The sequence below is a fragment of the Cydia amplana genome, chromosome 25, assembly GCF_948474715.1.
Source record: "Cydia amplana chromosome 25, ilCydAmpl1.1, whole genome shotgun sequence".
Lineage (NCBI taxonomy): Eukaryota > Metazoa > Arthropoda > Insecta > Lepidoptera > Tortricidae > Cydia > Cydia amplana.
The window spans coordinates 208,605-227,389 of NC_086093.1; the positions used below are offsets into that span (position 1 = coordinate 208,605).

An 18,785-nucleotide genomic window follows, 5' to 3' on the forward strand; every position below is an offset into this window, starting at 1 on the left:
GTTAGTCGTGTACAGGCGACAGCGGGTATCTCACCTCCGGGCCTTTAGCGGCGACATGTCCCCTCTTCCGGCCGTGCTCCGAGTCGTGTACAGACGACACGTCCGAGTCCAGCACGACCGACGAGTACGGCTCGTCCAGCTTGAAGATGACACGAACAGGCGACCGGGGCAGCGCGACCACTAGTGTTACAGTTAGTCGTGTACAGGCGACAGCGTGTATCTCACCTCCGGGCCTTTAGCGGCGACATGTCCCCTCTTCCGGCCGTGCTCCGAGTCGTGTACAGACGACAGGTCCGAGTCCAGCACGACCGACGAGTACGGCTCGTCCAGCTTGAAGATGACACGAACAGGCGACCGGGGCAGCGCGACCACTAGTGTTACAGTTAGTCGTGTACAGGCGACAGCGGGTATCTCACCTCCGGGCCTTTAGCGGCGACATGTCCCCTCTTCCGGCCGTGCTCCGAGTCGTGTACAGACGACAGGTCCGAGTCCAGCACGACCGACGAGTACGGCTCGTCCAGCTTGAAGATGACACGAACAGGCGACCGGGGCAGCGCGACCACTAGTGTTACAGTTAGTCGTGTACAGGCGACAGCGGGTATCTCACCTCCGGGCCTTTAGCGGCGACATGTCCCCTCTTCCGGCCGTGCTCCGAGTCGTGTACAGACGACAGGTCCGAGTCCAGCACGACCGACGAGTACGGCTCGTCCAGCTTGAAGATGACACGAACAGGCGACCGGGGCAGCGCGACCACTAGTGTTACAGTTAGTCGTGTACAGGCGACAGCGGGTATCTCACCTCCGGGCCTTTAGCGGCGACATGTCCTCTCTTCCGGCCGTGCTCCGAGTCGTGTACAGACGACAGGTCCGAGTCCAGCACGACCGACGAGTACGGCTCGTCCAGCTTGAAGATGACACGAACAGGCGACCGGGGCAGCGCGACCACTAGTGTTACAGTTAGTCGTGTACAGGCGACAGCGGGTATCTCACCTCCGGGCCTTTAGCGGCGACATGTCCTCTCTTCCGGCCGTGCTCCGAGTCGTGTACAGACGACAGGTCCGAGTCCAGCACGACCGACGAGTACGGCTCGTCCAGCTTGAAGATGACACGAACAGGCGACCGGGGCAGCGCGACCACTAGTGTTACAGTTAGTCGTGTACAGGCGACAGCGGGTATCTCACCTCCGGGCCTTTAGCGGCGACATGTCCCCTCTTCCGGCCGTGCTCCGAGTCGTGTACAGACGACAGGTCCGAGTCCAGCACGACCGACGAGTACGGCTCGTCCAGCTTGAAGATGACACGAACAGGCGACCGGGGCAGCGCGACCACTAGTGTTACAGTTAGTCGTGTACAGGCGACAGCGGGTATCTCACCTCCGGGCCTTTAGCGGCGACATGTCCCCTCTTCCGGCCGTGCTCCGAGTCGTGTACAGACGACAGGTCCGAGTCCAGCACGACCGACGAGTACGGCTCGTCCAGCTTGAAGATGACACGAACAGGCGACCGGGGCAGCGCGACCACTAGTGTTACAGTTAGTCGTGTACAGGCGACAGCGGGTATCTCACCTCCGGGCCTTTAGCGGCGACATGTCCCCTCTTCCGGCCGTGCTCCGAGTCGTGTACAGACGACAGGTCCGAGTCCAGCACGACCGACGAGTACGGCTCGTCCAGCTTGAAGATGACACGAACAGGCGACCGGGGCAGCGCGACCACTAGTGTTACAGTTAGTCGTGTACAGGCGACAGCGGGTATCTCACCTCCGGGCCTTTAGCGGCGACATGTCCTCTCTTCCGGCCGTGCTCCGAGTCGTGTACAGACGACAGGTCCGAGTCCAGCACGACCGACGAGTACGGCTCGTCCAGCTTGAAGATGACACGAACAGGCGACCGGGGCAGCGCGACCACTAGTGTTACAGTTAGTCGTGTACAGGCGACAGCGGGTATCTCACCTCCGGGCCTTTAGCGGCGACATGTCCCCTCTTCCGGCCGTGCTCCGAGTCGTGTACAGACGACAGGTCCGAGTCCAGCACGACCGACGAGTACGGCTCGTCCAGCTTGAAGATGACACGAACAGGCGACCGGGACAGCGCGTCGTCAACCAGCGTGAGGGAAGAGCTGTCGGCTAGGAGCTCGCGGTTGTCTAGAAATGTAGTAGACATATACTGGTCAACCAGATTTTGACAGTAGAAAAAGGCGGCAAATTTGAAAAATGTACTTTTTTTACAGACAAGATTTGGTTGACCAGCTATAGTTATACGCTTCGATCAACACGGAAGGGATGCGGCATTCACACTATTTCCCCTCTGCCTAGGTACAAGATCAACTGATCTAGCGCGGGTAATAAAACTAGTTGCGCTCGGATTTTAAACTAGACCGAGTCCAGACGCGCGAGTGAACACAGCAGCAGAAAAAATGCCTAATTGCTCGGTTTTTTGTTGTAAAAAGAGGTCGGGGACATCAAATTTACAAAAAGAAGGTGTTACATTTCACATGTAATATTTTTTTTACATGTCATACGTTTAATTACATTTAAACACAATTATTATATTTTAGTCTCATGTAATTGCTGGATTTATCGATTTTCCTCGCCCAGTACAAATTGCCTATCCGGTGGCGAATGCACTAGTCCCAAAACGCACTATTAGTCAATACACTCTAATTTCGAAAGCCCCTCTTCTCATAAGAAACTAGGCCCAAAATACCATATTTCCAAAAAGGCTCATTCTCGATTTACACGAGAACCATTGAGAACTAGTCCCAAAATACACCTTTCCCAAAATACCCCAAATTGTGTTCACCTGTGCGTGGCGTAATACTTTATTCTCATAATGCGTAGGTCTCAAAACACTCTAGTTCCAAAATACCCTATTTTTTTGGAATGTCTCTTTGTGACTGCTTTCAGCCGTAATCATTACCCGTTTGATGCCTAAAATATTTTTTTCAAAAATAGGATTTACGTATTTAATTATTATTTTGAGCTATACAGGGTGTAATCGTTAAGTGTTGCTCGGCGATAGTTCCGTAAATATAGCAGATATCAGAAAATTTCAAATTGATATCGAAAGTGCATATAGTGAAAGTGAAGGGCAATATACACACGAGTGTTTTAATGCCTGTGTTGATAAAGCAGTGTATGGAACTATCATAATTAGGTGGGCGAGAAACTACCCTCATTTATGGCATTAAATAATTAAATAATGTCATCACTATATGCACTTTCGATATCAATTTGAAATTTTCTGATATCTGCTATATTTACGGAACTATCGCCGAGCAACACTTAACGATTACACCCTGTATAGCTCAAAATAATAATTAAATACGTAAATCCTATTTTTGAAAAAAATATTTTAGGCATCAAACGGGTAATGATTACGGCTGAAAGCAGTCACAAAGAGACATTCCAAAAAAATAGGGTATTTTGGAACTAGAGTGTTTTGAGACCTACGCATTATGAGAATAAAGTATTACGCCACGCACAGGTGAACACAATTTGGGGTATTTTGGGAAAGGTGTATTTTGGGACTAGTTCTCAATGGTTCTCGTGTAAATCGAGAATGAGCCTTTTTGGAAATATGGTATTTTGGGCCTAGTTTCTTATGAGAAGAGGGGCTTTCGAAATTAGAGTGTATTGACTAATAGTGCGTTTTGGGACTAGTGCATTCGCCACCGGATAGCAAATTGCGGATCGGTCGAGCGACAAATCCGATTTCTCATCTCTCAGAAAACTATAAAATTCTTTGACGAAAATGTGTTAGTGTGCGTGTTGTGACACTTGTGACTCGTCCGTACAAAAAAACAGATCGAGGTGTGCAAGATTTGTCTGTGTAGGGTGTCATTTTCTATGTATTTGTGTCGACATTACAAGTAAGTATGTAAGTGTGTGAGAAGTGCGACTGTGTGCACGTTCCCCCCCGCGAAAAATGGCAGAATGATTTGAATGTCAAGATATCGCTTGAGCCTATCCCTTCCGTGCCGGAAGCCCGTGTTGATCGAAGGTTATACGTTATTGTACAAAAATGGTAGTCAAAGGTTCTAGCCTCCTAAAGCCCAGCCATAAAACACGAAACATCCAAAATTTGCCATTGAAATTTGAACCTAAATTGTAGGAAATAGAGTTGATTTTGGGTTGTTTGAAAATTGAACGAAACAAAGCAAAAGCGACTTTATTCCAATTGAACATGATTTAAATTACATCAAATGAACTGAATAGGTACTGTTACTATAGGTAGGAGCTTGGCACACCGCGACTTTCATTCCACGATGCAGTTTGTTTGTCGCGATGCAAACATCTCAAACGCGCGTTGACGGCGCGTGTTGTCTTGGCTGCCGTGGTTTCCTAGAGAGTCTGCTAAAAAACGCATTTGGCCAGCGCGTCTGCATCGCTGTAGGTGCGCATTTGCAAATGTCTACAAGCTGCGTCTGACTTGCGTGCGAAACGCGTGTGTATCAGTACAAATGCACGAAGACGGCGCGTTAAAAAGTGGCGGTGTGCAAGGGCCCGAAACTACAATATAACGAAGTGTTTTAATTATATTGTAGTAATCTAGGAAACAGCATACAAAAGTTATCCAAAGTTAGCATTTCTTTTATTAAATAATTGCGTACGAATATTTTGAAATGATTCGAGAACTAAACGGTGCAACGAACCAGCACTATCTAAATAAGTAAATTAAAAAAAATATTGCAATTACCTTTCATAACTATAGACGTATTAACTTCACAATCCTTAACGGAAGCGTGAGTAGCGGTGGCGCGGTCCACCGCGCCAGCGCCCAGCTTGGAGCGGGACGCCACGCCCCGCTCCACTGCGGGTTTCACCAGCACCACGCCCACATCCATGTTCCTCGACAAGGCCTCGGACTCCGTCTGGCAACACTCACTCTCCACGCTCGGGGTGCTCGGGCTCATGCTGTGCCCCGACTGCACCGGATTGTACTTGTGCACCACCGCTCGATCCAGCGGTGGAATCACAACGTTGTTCAGCGGATTGGACGGGTCGAAGACTATTACAGGCTCCGGTTCTTTCCTTGGTTCTAGAGCCTCTTTTTCCTTTCTTAAACAGGAGTGAGGAGATACTAGAAAGGGTTTGGCGGGAATTAGATCGATCTGGCTGGAATCGAAACGGTTCGCTTGGGAGCTCTGACAAGGCTCGCTCCGTACGGGTCTCTCCACGTCCGCTAGCGGTTTTATAAGGTCCTTCATGAGCTCTTTCACCGGATCGCTGATCTCGTATGTCGGTATGACCGAGGAGGTTCGGGGAGGCGGAGAATCGGATGATATAGGTTTTTGAAGGACTTTAGACTCTAGAATGGAGTCATCGTCTTCGAAACGTAGAGTTTTGACGACCTCTCGGCTGAGTCTAAGCGGGCTAGCCTGATCGTCCGAACTGTCTTCGGTCGCATCTAAGTCTATCTCTGTCTGTGCCGTTTCAGTTTTCATAAGCGCTTGGGCCGTGGAGATCTCTCGAAGCAGGTCTTCCATTGATACGGGCATGGATTTTCTGTCCGGAGCGGAGCTGCGTTTAGGCCTATCTCGGTTTGGAGCGGGTTCGAAGTCTCCGGAGCGTCTTGTATTGGTAAAGTCAGACAGAGCGTCTAAAATGGCTTTAGTATCATTTGCTTGGCATTTAGTTGTGTTCGCTCGCTCCTCGTCTTCAATAGGAGTCATCTCCTTGTCTTCAATAGAAGTCAAATCCACCTGTATCTGATTATCTACCGGAGATTCTTTCTTGTCCCGTATAAACATTTCGGAAGTCAAATCGATCTTCAATGACTTGTTCTTTTCTTGACAATCCTTATTTGGAGAACTCGGAGAGTTTAAGGAAGGCTTTAGCAATTTACTCTTTTCTAAACTCTCATTACTTTTAGGAGGATCCAAATCTGAACTTGTGGAGTTTAAACAATTCTTTGGCGATTTACTCCCCTCGGAACTATTAGTAATTTTAGAAGTACCCAAATTTGAGGTGTTATGCGTCAGATCCTGATTTTCACTTTTATTTTTATCTCTTTTAGGAGATTTCTGTTTTACAAGCAGCGTGTCTTTTAGCTCGTTGAGTTTCCTTTGGAGATTACAAACTATACCATGCTTTGGCTTCTTATATTGTACAGGTTCGGTGGCTTCCAGCGCTGGTCCATCTGGTCCTTCGTCCTTGACCAGGATGTAGCTTTCAGAAGTAGGCACACTGTCAGTCATAGTTATATCGCTGACAGGTCCAGTTACAGTGCTACTTTGTGGTTTATTCCATATATCTTCTCCTGAAGCCTGCGACATATCAAGTAATACATCGAGAATAGACTCTTTTGGTGGTGTCATCACTGCTTGTACCCGAGACCTGGCCAACTGCTCAGTGAAGCTCTTAGACAGACCCAGTGAGGCGTTTGGGGACTCTTGAGATTGGTTGTCTTCTAAATTCAAGCCCTCAACTATGTATGAATTATCACCATCCTTAGCATCACGCTCAGTTGTGGCACCGTAGACTAAAACATTGCTGGTTAGAGTTTTATTCATCGACATTGAATGAGCAGTGAAAGTTTTATTGACTGTGGATTCGAATGTGGCCGATTCTTGGCCAGCTAATGATTTGTTTGCGGCTAACTCCTGGTTGGCCAAAGATTTGTTAAATGTGGCTGAATGTGGATCAAGCTGCGATTTGTTGAGTGAGGTTATATCCTGATTAGCCGATAACTTATTAAATGTGGCTGGACAAAGATTATTTAGCGACTGTGGTCCGTCGGCTTGCGTCATAGAAACATCTCCTTCTTCATCTGACTCAATGAGTTTTGGAATTGTAACTGCCTCTATCATTTCAACCTGTTCATCCTTTACATAGAAAACCTCAAGTTCATTCTGTTGAGTTTCAGTATTTTCACATATAATACTTGTTGGTGTCTCTGGTACTATGATGTTGGTATCTTCAGGCATTATATTTGCCGGAACTATATCCGTCATTGAAACATCATTTTCGTAAACGACAGTTTGTCTGCGTTCATATGGAGCTTGCGTAGATTTCTCTACACCAATAATATTGGGAACAACTCCTGTAATAGACATATTTGCGTCATCATCTTCATAAACAACGGTTTTTCTGCGATTAGAAGTAATTTTAACTGCATCTTCTTCGTCAAGCATATTAGCCAGCAGAACACCTATTATAGACATATTTCCATCATTAACGCCATGAGCAATGCTTTTACGATTGGTTTCAGGCTGTTGTATCATATTTTCTTGTGTGACTCCAGTCGCAGATACGTTTCCATCTTCATTTCCATAGACAATAGTTTTTCCGCGTTCTTCATTTAGGGACGGGATCAATTTGGCATCTTCTTCAATATTAGCTGGTATCATTCCAGTTATAGAAACATTGTTATCATCATCACCAAAAACAACAGTTTTTCTGTGTTCTGTATCTGGCTCATTTTCTTGTTCAACGAGTTGTTCCTTAGCATCCTCAAATATCTCTGATTCTGCAGCAGTTAGAGACAAATGTCCACTATCAGTTGAATATACTACAGTTTTATCTTCTATATTTTGCTTATTTGCTCCATCAAGTATATTAATTGGTGCTACACCAGTCATGGATAAATTTCCATTATCTTCGTCATAAACAACTGTTTGTCTGCGTTTTGCATTTACCGGTTGCATCTTTGCACCATCATCAAGGATATTAGGAGGTAAGACACCAGTCTTAGACATATTACCATCATCTTTACCATTCCCCACAGTTTTTCTATGATCTGTAGGAAGTTGTTTTGCTTCATCAAGTATATTGACTGGGACTACTCCAGTTACAGAAATATTACCTTCATCATTACCATAAACTATGGGTTTTCTGCGATCTGCAGTTGATTCTTGGGTTTCCTTTGCTACATCAATAATGTTAACTGGCACTACCCCAGTGACAGAAACATTTCCGTTATCATTATTATAAACTATGGTTTTTCTAGGATCTGTATTAAGTTCTTGAGTTTCTTTCGCTCCATCAAGTATATTGGCAAGTACCACTCCAGTCATTGAGATATTACCCCCATCATTTTCATAAACTATGGTTTTTCTACGATCTGCATTAGGATATTTTGCTCCACTGAGTATACTCACTGGTGCTACACCAGTCATAGATAGGTTTCCATCATAATTTCCAAAAACTACTGTTTTTCTGTGATCCATACTTTGCCTTACTTTTGCTTCATCAATAATATTGGCCGGTAGAACCCCAGTCATGGACACATTACCATCATCATTATTATACACAATGGTTTTTCTTCTGTCTGTATTAGGTTCTTGAGTAACTTTTGCTCCATCGAGTATACTCACTGGTGCTACACCAGTCATTGATAGATTACCATCACCATTTCTAAAAACGACTGTTCTTCTGCGATCCGTATTAAGTTGTGTTAATTTCGCTTCATCAATTATATTAGTTGGCAAAACGCCAGTTACAGACAAATTTCCATTATCATTACCATAGACAATAGTTTTTCTTCGTTCCGTATTTGGTGGAACTAATTTAGCTGCATCTATTATATTTTCCGGCAAAACTCCAGTCATAGAGACATGTCCATCTTTATCACCAAAAACTATAGTTTTCCTTTGATCTACGTTAGATTGAATTTTTACTTCATCAATTAAATTAGCTGGCAATACACCAGTTATGGAGACATTCCCACCATCATTCCCATAAACAAGAGTTTTTCTACGATCTGCACTACCCTTTACTTCATTTCCCGATACCACGCCAGTCATGGACACATCGGCGTCTTCATACACAATAGTTGTTTTATTTTCTAAGTTTTCTAAGGGAAGGTGTTCAGACCCTGTGAGTATGCGAGCTGGCACAGCTTCGGTCATGGATATGTGTGCGTCATCTTCGTATAATATGGTTTTGCGCTCGGGTTCGCTTTGAATGATATCCGCTGGTAAGGCCTGTAAAAAAACAAATTATAGTTTGTCAAAGGACTGTCTCATTTCAAACATAGAGAGAATCATACTATCTTTGTCCTACACTAGTACTAGAACCCAAAAGAAAAGGACGAGTATATATTTTTTTGTTCTTATTTACTGACAAATTTGGTTTGATCAAGTTATACATAGTTTGCTTTTCATTCTCGACACCACACGAGCTTTTAGTGGTCACTTGTGTTGACGATAGTACAGTAAGCTGCAGAGATAACTGACACCCCAACCAAACAAATTTTTAAAATGACGTTTATAATATCACACTCCCTCACTTCTGTTCAAGTCCGTGCAAATTTCGCTTAGACTCTATAAATAAAAGGTTTAAACGCTTACTTGTGTAACTGACATGTCCGGCAAATCATCGAAGTACATAGTTTTCTGATTCTCCTTATCTTCCTGTGAAGCTCTCGGGGCTATAATATTATCAGCAACAGCCTGAGTCACCGACATATCCCCATCGTCACCAAACACTACAGTTTTTCTCCGCTCTGTATTCAGGACACTCTTATCTCGTATAATTTGCACGGGTACCGCTTGCGTTTCTGTCATATCATCAAGAAAGACTGTTTTGGGTGGAATATTCTCCGTTTCAGACTCTAAAGGCGCATCACTAAGGTCCAATTTCGATTGAAACTTGCACTTTTTCCCATCAAACACTAATATATCATCCTCGCAAGGGAACTCCGCTGGCGGAGGCGCTATGTACGGATTAACAACTATATTCTCTTTATCAACCGTCCAATCATCGACTTGCTTTTTAGTCGCAGCGACAGCGGGGCTGCGGATAGTATCGGTGATGGACATATCATCATCATCAACTTTCAGGCTGAAGTGTGTAGCGTTGAAGTCGACGTCGATACTGACGTCGGAGATGTTGGCGCGCTTAGGTTCGCGCTCTAGGTCTCGCCGCAGGGCTTCTAGGTCGTCGGCGGGGGGCGCCATGGCGGAGAAGTCTACGTCGAGGTTGTCCGTCAGCTCGCGGAGGCCCGGGTTCAATTCTAGACGGAAGAGCTGGAACAAGTTAAATATGTGATGTTTATACAATGTGTCATATTTATTCAAATGTCTTACACTAATAAAAAATAATGCGTAATTGAAAAAGGAGGAGCCTTTTTGAAGTAGATCTATATATATAAATGCAAGTGTCCTGACTGACTGACTGACTGACTGACTGACTGACTGATTCATCAACGCAGAGCCGAAACTACAAAAGATAGAAAGTTGAAATTTGCACACTAGGTTGCATTTATAAAGTGTACAAGAGATAAGAAGCGATTTTGAAAAATTCAACCCCTAAGGGGGTTAAAAAGGGGATGAAAGGTTGTATGGGGAACAAGTTTTATTTTAAGCTAAGAATTTGAAACTTTGTAAAAATGTATTATATTAAAAAACAAGAAAACTAATTTCAGCGTTTTTGAAAATTCATCCCCCAAGGTGGTGAAAAAGGGGTTAAAAGTTTGTATGGTGATCAAATATTTTTGTGAGTGTGGGACTTGAAACTTTGCATATGGGGATATTATTATAAGACAGGAAAAGTAATTTCAGCGTTTTTGAAAATTCATCCCCTAACAGGGTTAAAAAGGGGTTGAAAGTTTGAATCCATTACAAATGCTTTGAAACTTCTTAGAAAGGCATAATAGCCGATTACAAAAAAAAGTAATTGCAGCGTTTTTGGAAATTCAACCCCTAAGGGGGTTAAAAAGGGGATGAAACTTCGTCTTGGGGTGCAAATTTTATTTTGATCTAGGAACTTGAAACTTTGCAAAAAGGTATTAAATTAAAATACAAGAAAACTAATTTCATCGTTTTTGAAAATTCATCCCCCAAGGTGGTGAAAAAGGGGTTGAAAGTTTGTATGGAGATCAAATATTTTTGTGAGTGTGGGACTTGAAACTTTGTATATGGGGATATTATTATAAGACAGGAAAAGTAATTTCAGCGTTTTTGAAAATTCATCCCCTAACAGGGTTAAAAAGGGGTTGAAAGTTTAAATCCATTACAAATGCTTTGAAACTTCTTAGAAAGGCATAATAGCCGATTACAAAAAAAAGTAATTGCAACGTTTTTGGAACTCAACCCCTAAGGGGGTTAAAAAGGGGATGAAAGTTCGTCTTGGGGTGCAAATTTTATTTTGATCTAGGAACTTGAAACTTTGCAAAAAGGTGTTAAATTAAAATACAAGAAAACTAATTTCAGCGTTTTTGAAAATTCATCCCCTAAGGTGGTGAAAAAGGGGTTGAAAGTTTGTATGGATATCAAATATTTTTTCGAGCGCGGGACTTGAATCTTTGCATTAGGGGATATTATTAGAAGACAAGAAAAGTAATTTCAGCGTTTTGTAAAATTCATCCCGTAATAGGGTTAAAAAGGAGTTGAAAGTTCGTATAGGGTTCAAATTTTATTTTAAGCTAGGAACTTGAAACTTTGTAAAAAGTTATTAAATTAAAATACAAGAAAACTAATTTCAGCGTTTTTGAAAATTCATCCCCTAAGGTGGTGAAAAAGGGGTTGAAAGTTTGTATGGATATCAAATATTTTTTCGAGCGCGGGACTTGAGTCTTTGTATTTGGGGATATTATTAGAAGACAGGAAAAGTAATTTCAGCGTTTTGTAAAATTCATCCCCTAACAGGGTTAAAAAAGGGTTGAAAATTCGTATAGGGTTCAAATTTTATTTTAAGCTAAGAACTTGAAACTTCGTAAAGAGATATATTTTTAATATGCATGAAAACTGATTTCAGCGTTTTTGAAAATTCATCCCCTAAGGTGGTGAAAAAGGGGTTGAAAGTTTGTATGGATATCAAATATTTTTTCGAGCGCGGGACTTGAATCTTTGCATTTGGGGATATTATTAGAAGACAAGAAAAGTAATTTCAGCGTTTTGTAAAATTCATCCCCTAATAGGGTTGAAATTTCGTATAGGGTTCAAATTTTATTTTAAGGTAGGAACTTGTAACTTTGTAAAAAGTTATTAAATTAAAATACAAGAAAACTCATGTCAGCGTTTTTGAAAATTCATCCCCTAAGGTGGTGAAAAAGGGGTTGAAAGTTTGTATGGATATCAAATATTTTTTCGAGCGCGGGACTTGAGTCTTTGTATTTGGGGATATTATTAGAAGACAGGAAAAGTAATTTCAGCGTTTTGTAAAATTCATCCCCTAACAGGGTTAAAAAGGGGTTGAAAGTTTGTACGGGTTTCAAATTTTATTTTAAGCTAGGAACTTGAAACTTCGTAAAAAGGTATTAAATTATAAAACAAGAACACTAATTTCAGCGTTTTTAAAAATTCATCCCCCGAGGTGGTAAAAAAGGGGTTGAAAGTTGGTACGGAGATCAAATATTTTTGAGAGTGCGGGACTTGAATCTTTGTATTTAGGGATATAATTAGAAGACAGGAAAAGTTATTTCAGCGTTTTGTAAAATTAATCCCCTAACAGGGTTAAAAAGGGGTTGAAAGTTTGTATGGAGTTCGAATTTTATTTTAAGCTAGGAACTAGAAACTTCGTAAAAATATATGTTATTAAAATACAAGAAAACTAATTTCAGCGTTTCTAAAAATTCATCCCCCAAGGTGGTAAAAAAGGGGTTGAAAGTTTGTACGGAGATCAAATATTTTTGAGAGTGCGGGACTTGAATCTTTGTATTTAGGGATATAATTAGAAGACAGGAAAAGTTATTTCAGCGTTTTGTAAAATTCATCCCCTAACAGGGTTAAAAAGGGGTTGAAAGTTTGTACGGGTTTCAAATTTTATTTTAAGCTAGGAACTTGAAACTTCGTAAAAAGGTATTAAATTAAAACTGCAAAAAATTTATTTCAGCGTTTTTGAAAAATCATATCTCAAGGTGGTGAAAAAGGGGTTGAAAGTTTGTATGGAGATCAGATATTTTTGTGAGTGCGGGGCTTGAATTTTTGTACAGAGGCATTTATTAGAATACAAGAAAAGTAATTTCAGCGTTTTTAAAAGTACATCCCTTAAAAGGGTTAAAAAGGGGTTGAAAGTTTTTATGGGGTTCAAATTTTATTTTAAGCTAGGAACTCGAGACTTCTTAAAAGGGTATTTTATTAAAAGAGAAGAAAACTTATTTCAGCGTTTTTGAAAATTCATCTCTCAAAGTGGTGAAAAAGGGTAAAAAGTTTGTATGGAGATCAAACATTTTTGTGAGTCTTTGTAAAATGGAATTTTATTAAAAAACGAGAAAAGTAAATTCAGCGTTTTTAAAATTCATCTCTTAAAGGGTCGAAAGGGGGTTGAAAGTTTGTAAAGTTGCAAACAAACTTGAAACTTCGTAAAAAGGTATTTCATCAAAAGAGAAGAAAACTAATTTCAGAGTTTTTGATAATTCATCCCCATGGTGGTGAAAAAGGGGTTGAAGATTTGTATAGAGGTCAAACATTCATTTGAGTGCGGGACTTTAATCGTTGTAAACTTTGTATATAGGCATATTATTAAAATACAAGAAAAGTAATTTCAGCGTTTGTAAAAATTCATCCCCTAAAATGGTTAAAAAGGGGTTGAAAGTTTGTATAGGGTTCAAATTTTATTTAAAGCTAGGAACTTCAAACTTCGTAAATAGGTAGTTAAGTAGTAGGTTTTATTAAATAGAGGACATGAAAATCTTCTGGTTGAGAGGGATTATATCGAGAACAATTTTATTCAGTTAGGGGCTTGAAGCTTCGTAGGTTGTGAAAGACAAGTATCATGCGTTGTAATATTAATAATTAACAAATGATTAACCGTCTTACTGCGATCTTTTGCTGCATAATGTTCTAAGCTAATGTAGAATATATAACCACCAATATACAAATCCACGCGTACGAAGTCGCGGGCAACAGCTAGTATAGAATACAACTATTTTTAGGGTTGTACCTCAAAAACGGAAAAAACAGAACCTTATAGGATCACTCGTACGTCTGTCTGTCCGACCATTGTGCGGTGGGCGGGGCCTGAGGCTCCGTGGCGTCTACGTCGGCCTCGTGAGTGCCTCACACGAAGTGGGTCGTGAGGTGTCACCTGTATAGTATTGGTGTTGGTGGGCAGTTCGTCCAGTTGTGCGGTGGGCGGGGCCCGGGGCTCCGTGGCGTCTACGTCGGCCTCGTGAGTGCCTCACACGAGGTGGGTCGTGAGGTGTCACCTGTATAGTATTGGTGTTGGTGGGCAGTTCGTCCAGTTGTGCGGTGGGCGGGGCCCGGGGCTCCGTGGCGTCTACGTCGGCCTCGTGAGTGCCTCACACGAGGTGGGTCGTGAGGTGTCACCTGTATAGTATTGGTGTTGGTGGGCAGTTCGTCCAGTTGTGCGGTGGGCGGGGCCCGGGGCTCCGTGGCGTCTACGTCGGCCTCGTGAGTGCCTCACACGAGGTGGGTCGTGAGGTGTCACCTGTATAGTATTGGTGTTGGTGGGCAGTTCGTCCAGTTGTGCGGTGGGCGGGGCCCGGGGCTCCGTGGCGTCTACGTCGGCCTCGTGAGTGCCTCACACGAGGTGGGTCGTGAGGTGTCACCTGTATAGTATTGGTGTTGGTGGGCAGTTCGTCCAGTTGTGCGGTGGGCGGGGCCCGGGGCTCCGTGGCGTCTACGTCGGCCTCGTGAGTGCCTCACACGAGGTGGGTCGTGAGGTGTCACCTGTATAGTATTGGTGTTGGTGGGCAGTTCGTCCAGTTGTGCGGTGGGCGGGGCCCGGGGCTCCGTGGCGTCTACGTCGGCCTCGTGAGTGCCTCACACGAGGTGGGTCGTGAGGTGTCACCTGTATAGTATTGGTGTTGGTGGGCAGTTCGTCCAGTTGTGCGGTGGGCGGGGCCCGGGGCTCCGTGGCGTCTACGTCGGCCTCGTGAGTGCCTCACACGAGGTGGGTCGTGAGGTGTCACCTGTATAGTATTGGTGTTGGTGGGCAGTTCGTCCAGTTGTGCGGTGGGCGGGGCCCGGGGCTCCGTGGCGTCTACGTCGGCCTCGTGAGTGCCTCACACGAAGTGGGTCGTGAGGTGTCACCTGTATAGTATTGGTGTTGGTGGGCAGTTCGTCCAGTTGTGCGGTGGGCGGGGCCCGGGGCTCCGTGGCGTCTACGTCGGCCTCGTGAGTGCCTCACACGAGGTGGGTCGTGAGGTGTCACCTGTATAGTATTGGTGTTGGTGGGCAGTTCGTCCAGTTGTGCGGTGGGCGGGGCCCGGGGCTCCGTGGCGTCTACGTCGGCCTCGTGAGTGCCTCACACGAGGTGGGTCGTGAGGTGTCACCTGTATAGTATTGGTGTTGGTGGGCAGTTCGTCCAGTTGTGCGGTGGGCGGGGCCCGGGGCTCCGTGGCGTCTACGTCGGCCTCGTGAGTGCCTCACACGAGGTGGGTCGTGAGGTGTCACCTGTATAGTATTGGTGTTGGTGGGCAGTTCGTCCAGTTGTGCGGTGGGCGGGGCCCGGGGCTCCGTGGCGTCTACGTCGGCCTCGTGAGTGCCTCACACGAGGTGGGTCGTGAGGTGTCACCTGTATAGTATTGGTGTTGGTGGGCAGTTCGTCCAGTTGTGCGGTGGGCGGGGCCCGGGGCTCCGTGGCGTCTACGTCGGCCTCGTGAGTGCCTCACACGAGGTGGGTCGTGAGGTGTCACCTGTATAGTATTGGTGTTGGTGGGCAGTTCGTCCAGTTGTGCGGTGGGCGGGGCCCGGGGCTCCGTGGCGTCTACGTCGGCCTCGTGAGTGCCTCACACGAGGTGGGTCGTGAGGTGTCACCTGTATAGTATTGGTGTTGGTGGGCAGTTCGTCCAGTTGTGCGGTGGGCGGGGCCCGGGGCTCCGTGGCGTCTACGTCGGCCTCGTGAGTGCCTCACACGAAGTGGGTCGTGAGGTGTCACCTGTATAGTATTGGTGTTGGTGGGCAGTTCGTCCAGTTGTGCGGTGGGCGGGGCCCGGGGCTCCGTGGCGTCTACGTCGGCCTCGTGAGTGCCTCACACGAGGTGGGTCGTGAGGTGTCACCTGTATAGTATTGGTGTTGGTGGGCAGTTCGTCCAGTTGTGCGGTGGGCGGGGCCCGGGGCTCCGTGGCGTCCACGACGTCGGCCTCCTCGTCCTCGAAGTGCGAGGCGCGCGCGCCGAGGTGCCCCACGCGTCGCGGCGCCGCCTTATAATGTTTAGTCGCAATTATAACACAAGAAACACACTTCAGGAAAATTTCTTCCTATTAGCTCTAATGGCTCCTCTACACGATGGGCCAGCGCCGGCCACTCCAAGGGACGCATTTATGCGTTAGAGGGAGCAAGTGATATTGCTATCTCATTCTACCGCATGGCTGCGTCCCTTGGAGTGGCCGGCGCTGGCCCATCGTGTAGAGGAGCCATAACAAGTTTCACGTTTTTTGCCACTTGAAAACAGTGAGCAAAATTTTGACCTAGTTTTAAGGTAAATCTTGTATCTACAAGTCAAAAGTATGAATCTAGTTACGGTTTATAAGTTCTTGTTGCTAGGCCTACATGAATAAAGTATATTTTGACTTTGACTTTGAAAGCACTAAAGAGGCTTGAGTTTGTTGTGAACCGTAAGTGGGAGTATTAGAGGCAAGTGCAAGTAAGGAGGCATCCATTAATTACATAACACAAAATACCGATTTCTAGACATCTCATAGCATGCATAGGTGCATAGGGCCTCCACAAGATCCTTCCACGCCTTCTTGTCTTGAGCAACCGTCTTGGCCTCGTTCCAGCTCAGCTGTCAGCTCGTTCTCTATGCTGCGCCTCGAGGTGTGTACAGGGCGTTTGGGGGCTCGCTTTCCGCTGAGGCCGCCACTTGAACGCGAAGTAGGAACGCGGTAATAGGAGTAAGGGAGGCTATTTACCTTCAGTCCGGACTCGTTGGCCGACGACTCCAGCGACTTGTTGTGTTGCTCGTAAACATTCTTCCAAGCAGTTGTTGCTTCAGTAATCTCGAACTCTCTGTAACCAGAAAAATTACATATTAGAAGTGCATGTAGCTCATGTGCAAGCTCGTTATCTCAAGTAATTTCGGGGGTGGCCACAGCTCAGCAGCTCAGTGTCGCCTGTAACAGTAGTGCACTCACGCCACGCCGGTGCGGCGGCTGAAGCTCACACGGCGGCTCTTGGCCTGGTCGGGGGTGGCCACGTTGAACTCCAGCTCGGACAGCGGTGCGCGGACGCAGCGCTGGTTCTTCAGGATTGACGAGCGACGTTTCCTCCTGCAATAAATGGTCATATAACAATACTCATTCTAACAGTGGCTCGATTTCTCGCTAGCACAACACTATGTCGGTCAGCAGACAATAATATACATACAAGAAAGGAGATTGTTTATTCCTTAGGTACAGTCCCCATGTATGCAGCCGCGTTTTGCTGACCTCTGCTGACCTCTGCTAACTAGAATCAGAACCAGTTGAATGAGTACTTGAGCAAACAATCCTAATATTTTTCTTCTTAACTGGAAATTACGAAACCAGGGTTCTGTTCCTAGAGTAAATTCTATATCCGAAGATTAAAGATCCATTTGGTATTTAACTAAGTTACCGTTATATAGATTTTTTTTATATCACGAATAAGTGATAAATCACTTACGTCGCCGCAGCATCGGACTTCCTTGACTTTGAGTCGTCCATTTTATTTAAGAACCAATAACATAAAAACTATACAGTGACCACTAAAGCATTGTTCAACACTCCTCTCTTTTATTTGTTTGAAACTTTTAACAAATTATAAACAAACTAACTCAATAAAAAAGCACGCACAACACAAACATCAACGTACAATTTTCAAATAATTTTGACAGCACCCTGGCATTGGCATTTCAGTTTTTTTTTTCATGCCTCACATGCAGAGAATTTAGCCAATGGTCTTGACCAGTTTATTTTATTTATGTCTCGTCCACACTCGTGCGCGATTCGCGGTGCGAAGCCGCGAACGCGAGTGTGGAGTCAAGGTAGCAGATCTGTGAAATCGACTTCACACTCGTGTTCGCGACTTCGCAAGTTCGCAGAGACCGCAGAGGGCCTACCGCGAACCACGTTCGAAGTGTTACCTCCCTGTCACACTTACGCACGAATTTACAAGTGCGACAGAGAGGCAACACGTCGAACGTGGTTCGCGGTAGGCGCTCAGATCTGCGAAATCACACACGAGTGTGGAGGGGGCTTGTGCGGAAAGAATCGTTAAATGTAGGGGAGCTCGTACATTCCGACTTATATTATCTTTCCGCAAAGACTACAATTTCTCTAATTTAATGATTGTAATAATATTGTACAAATATTATTACAACAGTATTACAAAAAACCTATTTCAAAAAATCTTCATTACTTGAACCAAGGAACAACCTTCGTTTCATTTCAGAAGGCAAAGAAAGCTAAATACATATTATATTTTTAGTTATTACTCGATTTACCCGACTACGGAGAAGCAAAAAGAGGGTTACTGTTGTGATAAGAGAAAAGAGTAAAATTTTAATGACTCACTATGTTCGTTTCTAAACCCACACTCGTATTTTAATGCCTTTCATTATGTAGCAGTGACATAAACTACTAATGTAGTACCAATATTTCTACAGTAATACTTACAAAATATAAATGACAATCAGTGCAGTAACAACGAGAAGTGTAGTATAGACACCGAAAATTTGAAGCCAAAAAAGAAATAAGGTGTAGTAACTATCTACGTCTACACCAACTGGGTGAAACATTAGATAAATTTATGTCTTTTCATTTCATATCACTTTGTTATATTTTTTAAGATTTAATTTTAATTATTTAAACATATTGAATTTTGACAGCCGAAATTACATCATTATTTTGATGGTCCAGAGAATCTTTTGACAGAGTTGTTTCTTCTTAAATTTTATCTGCTCGAGCTAAAGAGGATTTATGATATT

General features: G+C 44.4%; 1 protein-coding gene across 1 annotated transcript in view; it reads right to left on the minus strand.

Moving 5' to 3' along the window:
* Positions 1-18,596, minus strand: part of LOC134659851 (uncharacterized) — a 35,615-nt gene extending 17,019 nt beyond the window's left edge. The window contains exons 1-17 of the mRNA XM_063515559.1: positions 18,475-18,596; positions 16,975-17,109; positions 16,753-16,849; positions 15,898-16,041; positions 9,284-9,961; positions 4,690-8,917; positions 1,945-2,135; positions 1,754-1,858; positions 1,563-1,667; positions 1,372-1,476; positions 1,181-1,285; positions 990-1,094; positions 799-903; positions 608-712; positions 417-521; positions 226-330; positions 35-139 (exon numbers count right to left, since the gene is read on the minus strand). Coding sequence (XP_063371629.1) covers positions 35-139; positions 226-330; positions 417-521; positions 608-712; positions 799-903; positions 990-1,094; positions 1,181-1,285; positions 1,372-1,476; positions 1,563-1,667; positions 1,754-1,858; positions 1,945-2,135; positions 4,690-8,917; positions 9,284-9,961; positions 15,898-16,041; positions 16,753-16,849; positions 16,975-17,109; positions 18,475-18,596 — 6,645 coding nt within the window. The remainder of the gene's footprint in view (positions 1-34; positions 140-225; positions 331-416; positions 522-607; positions 713-798; positions 904-989; positions 1,095-1,180; positions 1,286-1,371; positions 1,477-1,562; positions 1,668-1,753; positions 1,859-1,944; positions 2,136-4,689; positions 8,918-9,283; positions 9,962-15,897; positions 16,042-16,752; positions 16,850-16,974; positions 17,110-18,474) is intronic.
* Between the last annotated feature and the right edge of the window lie 189 nt (positions 18,597-18,785).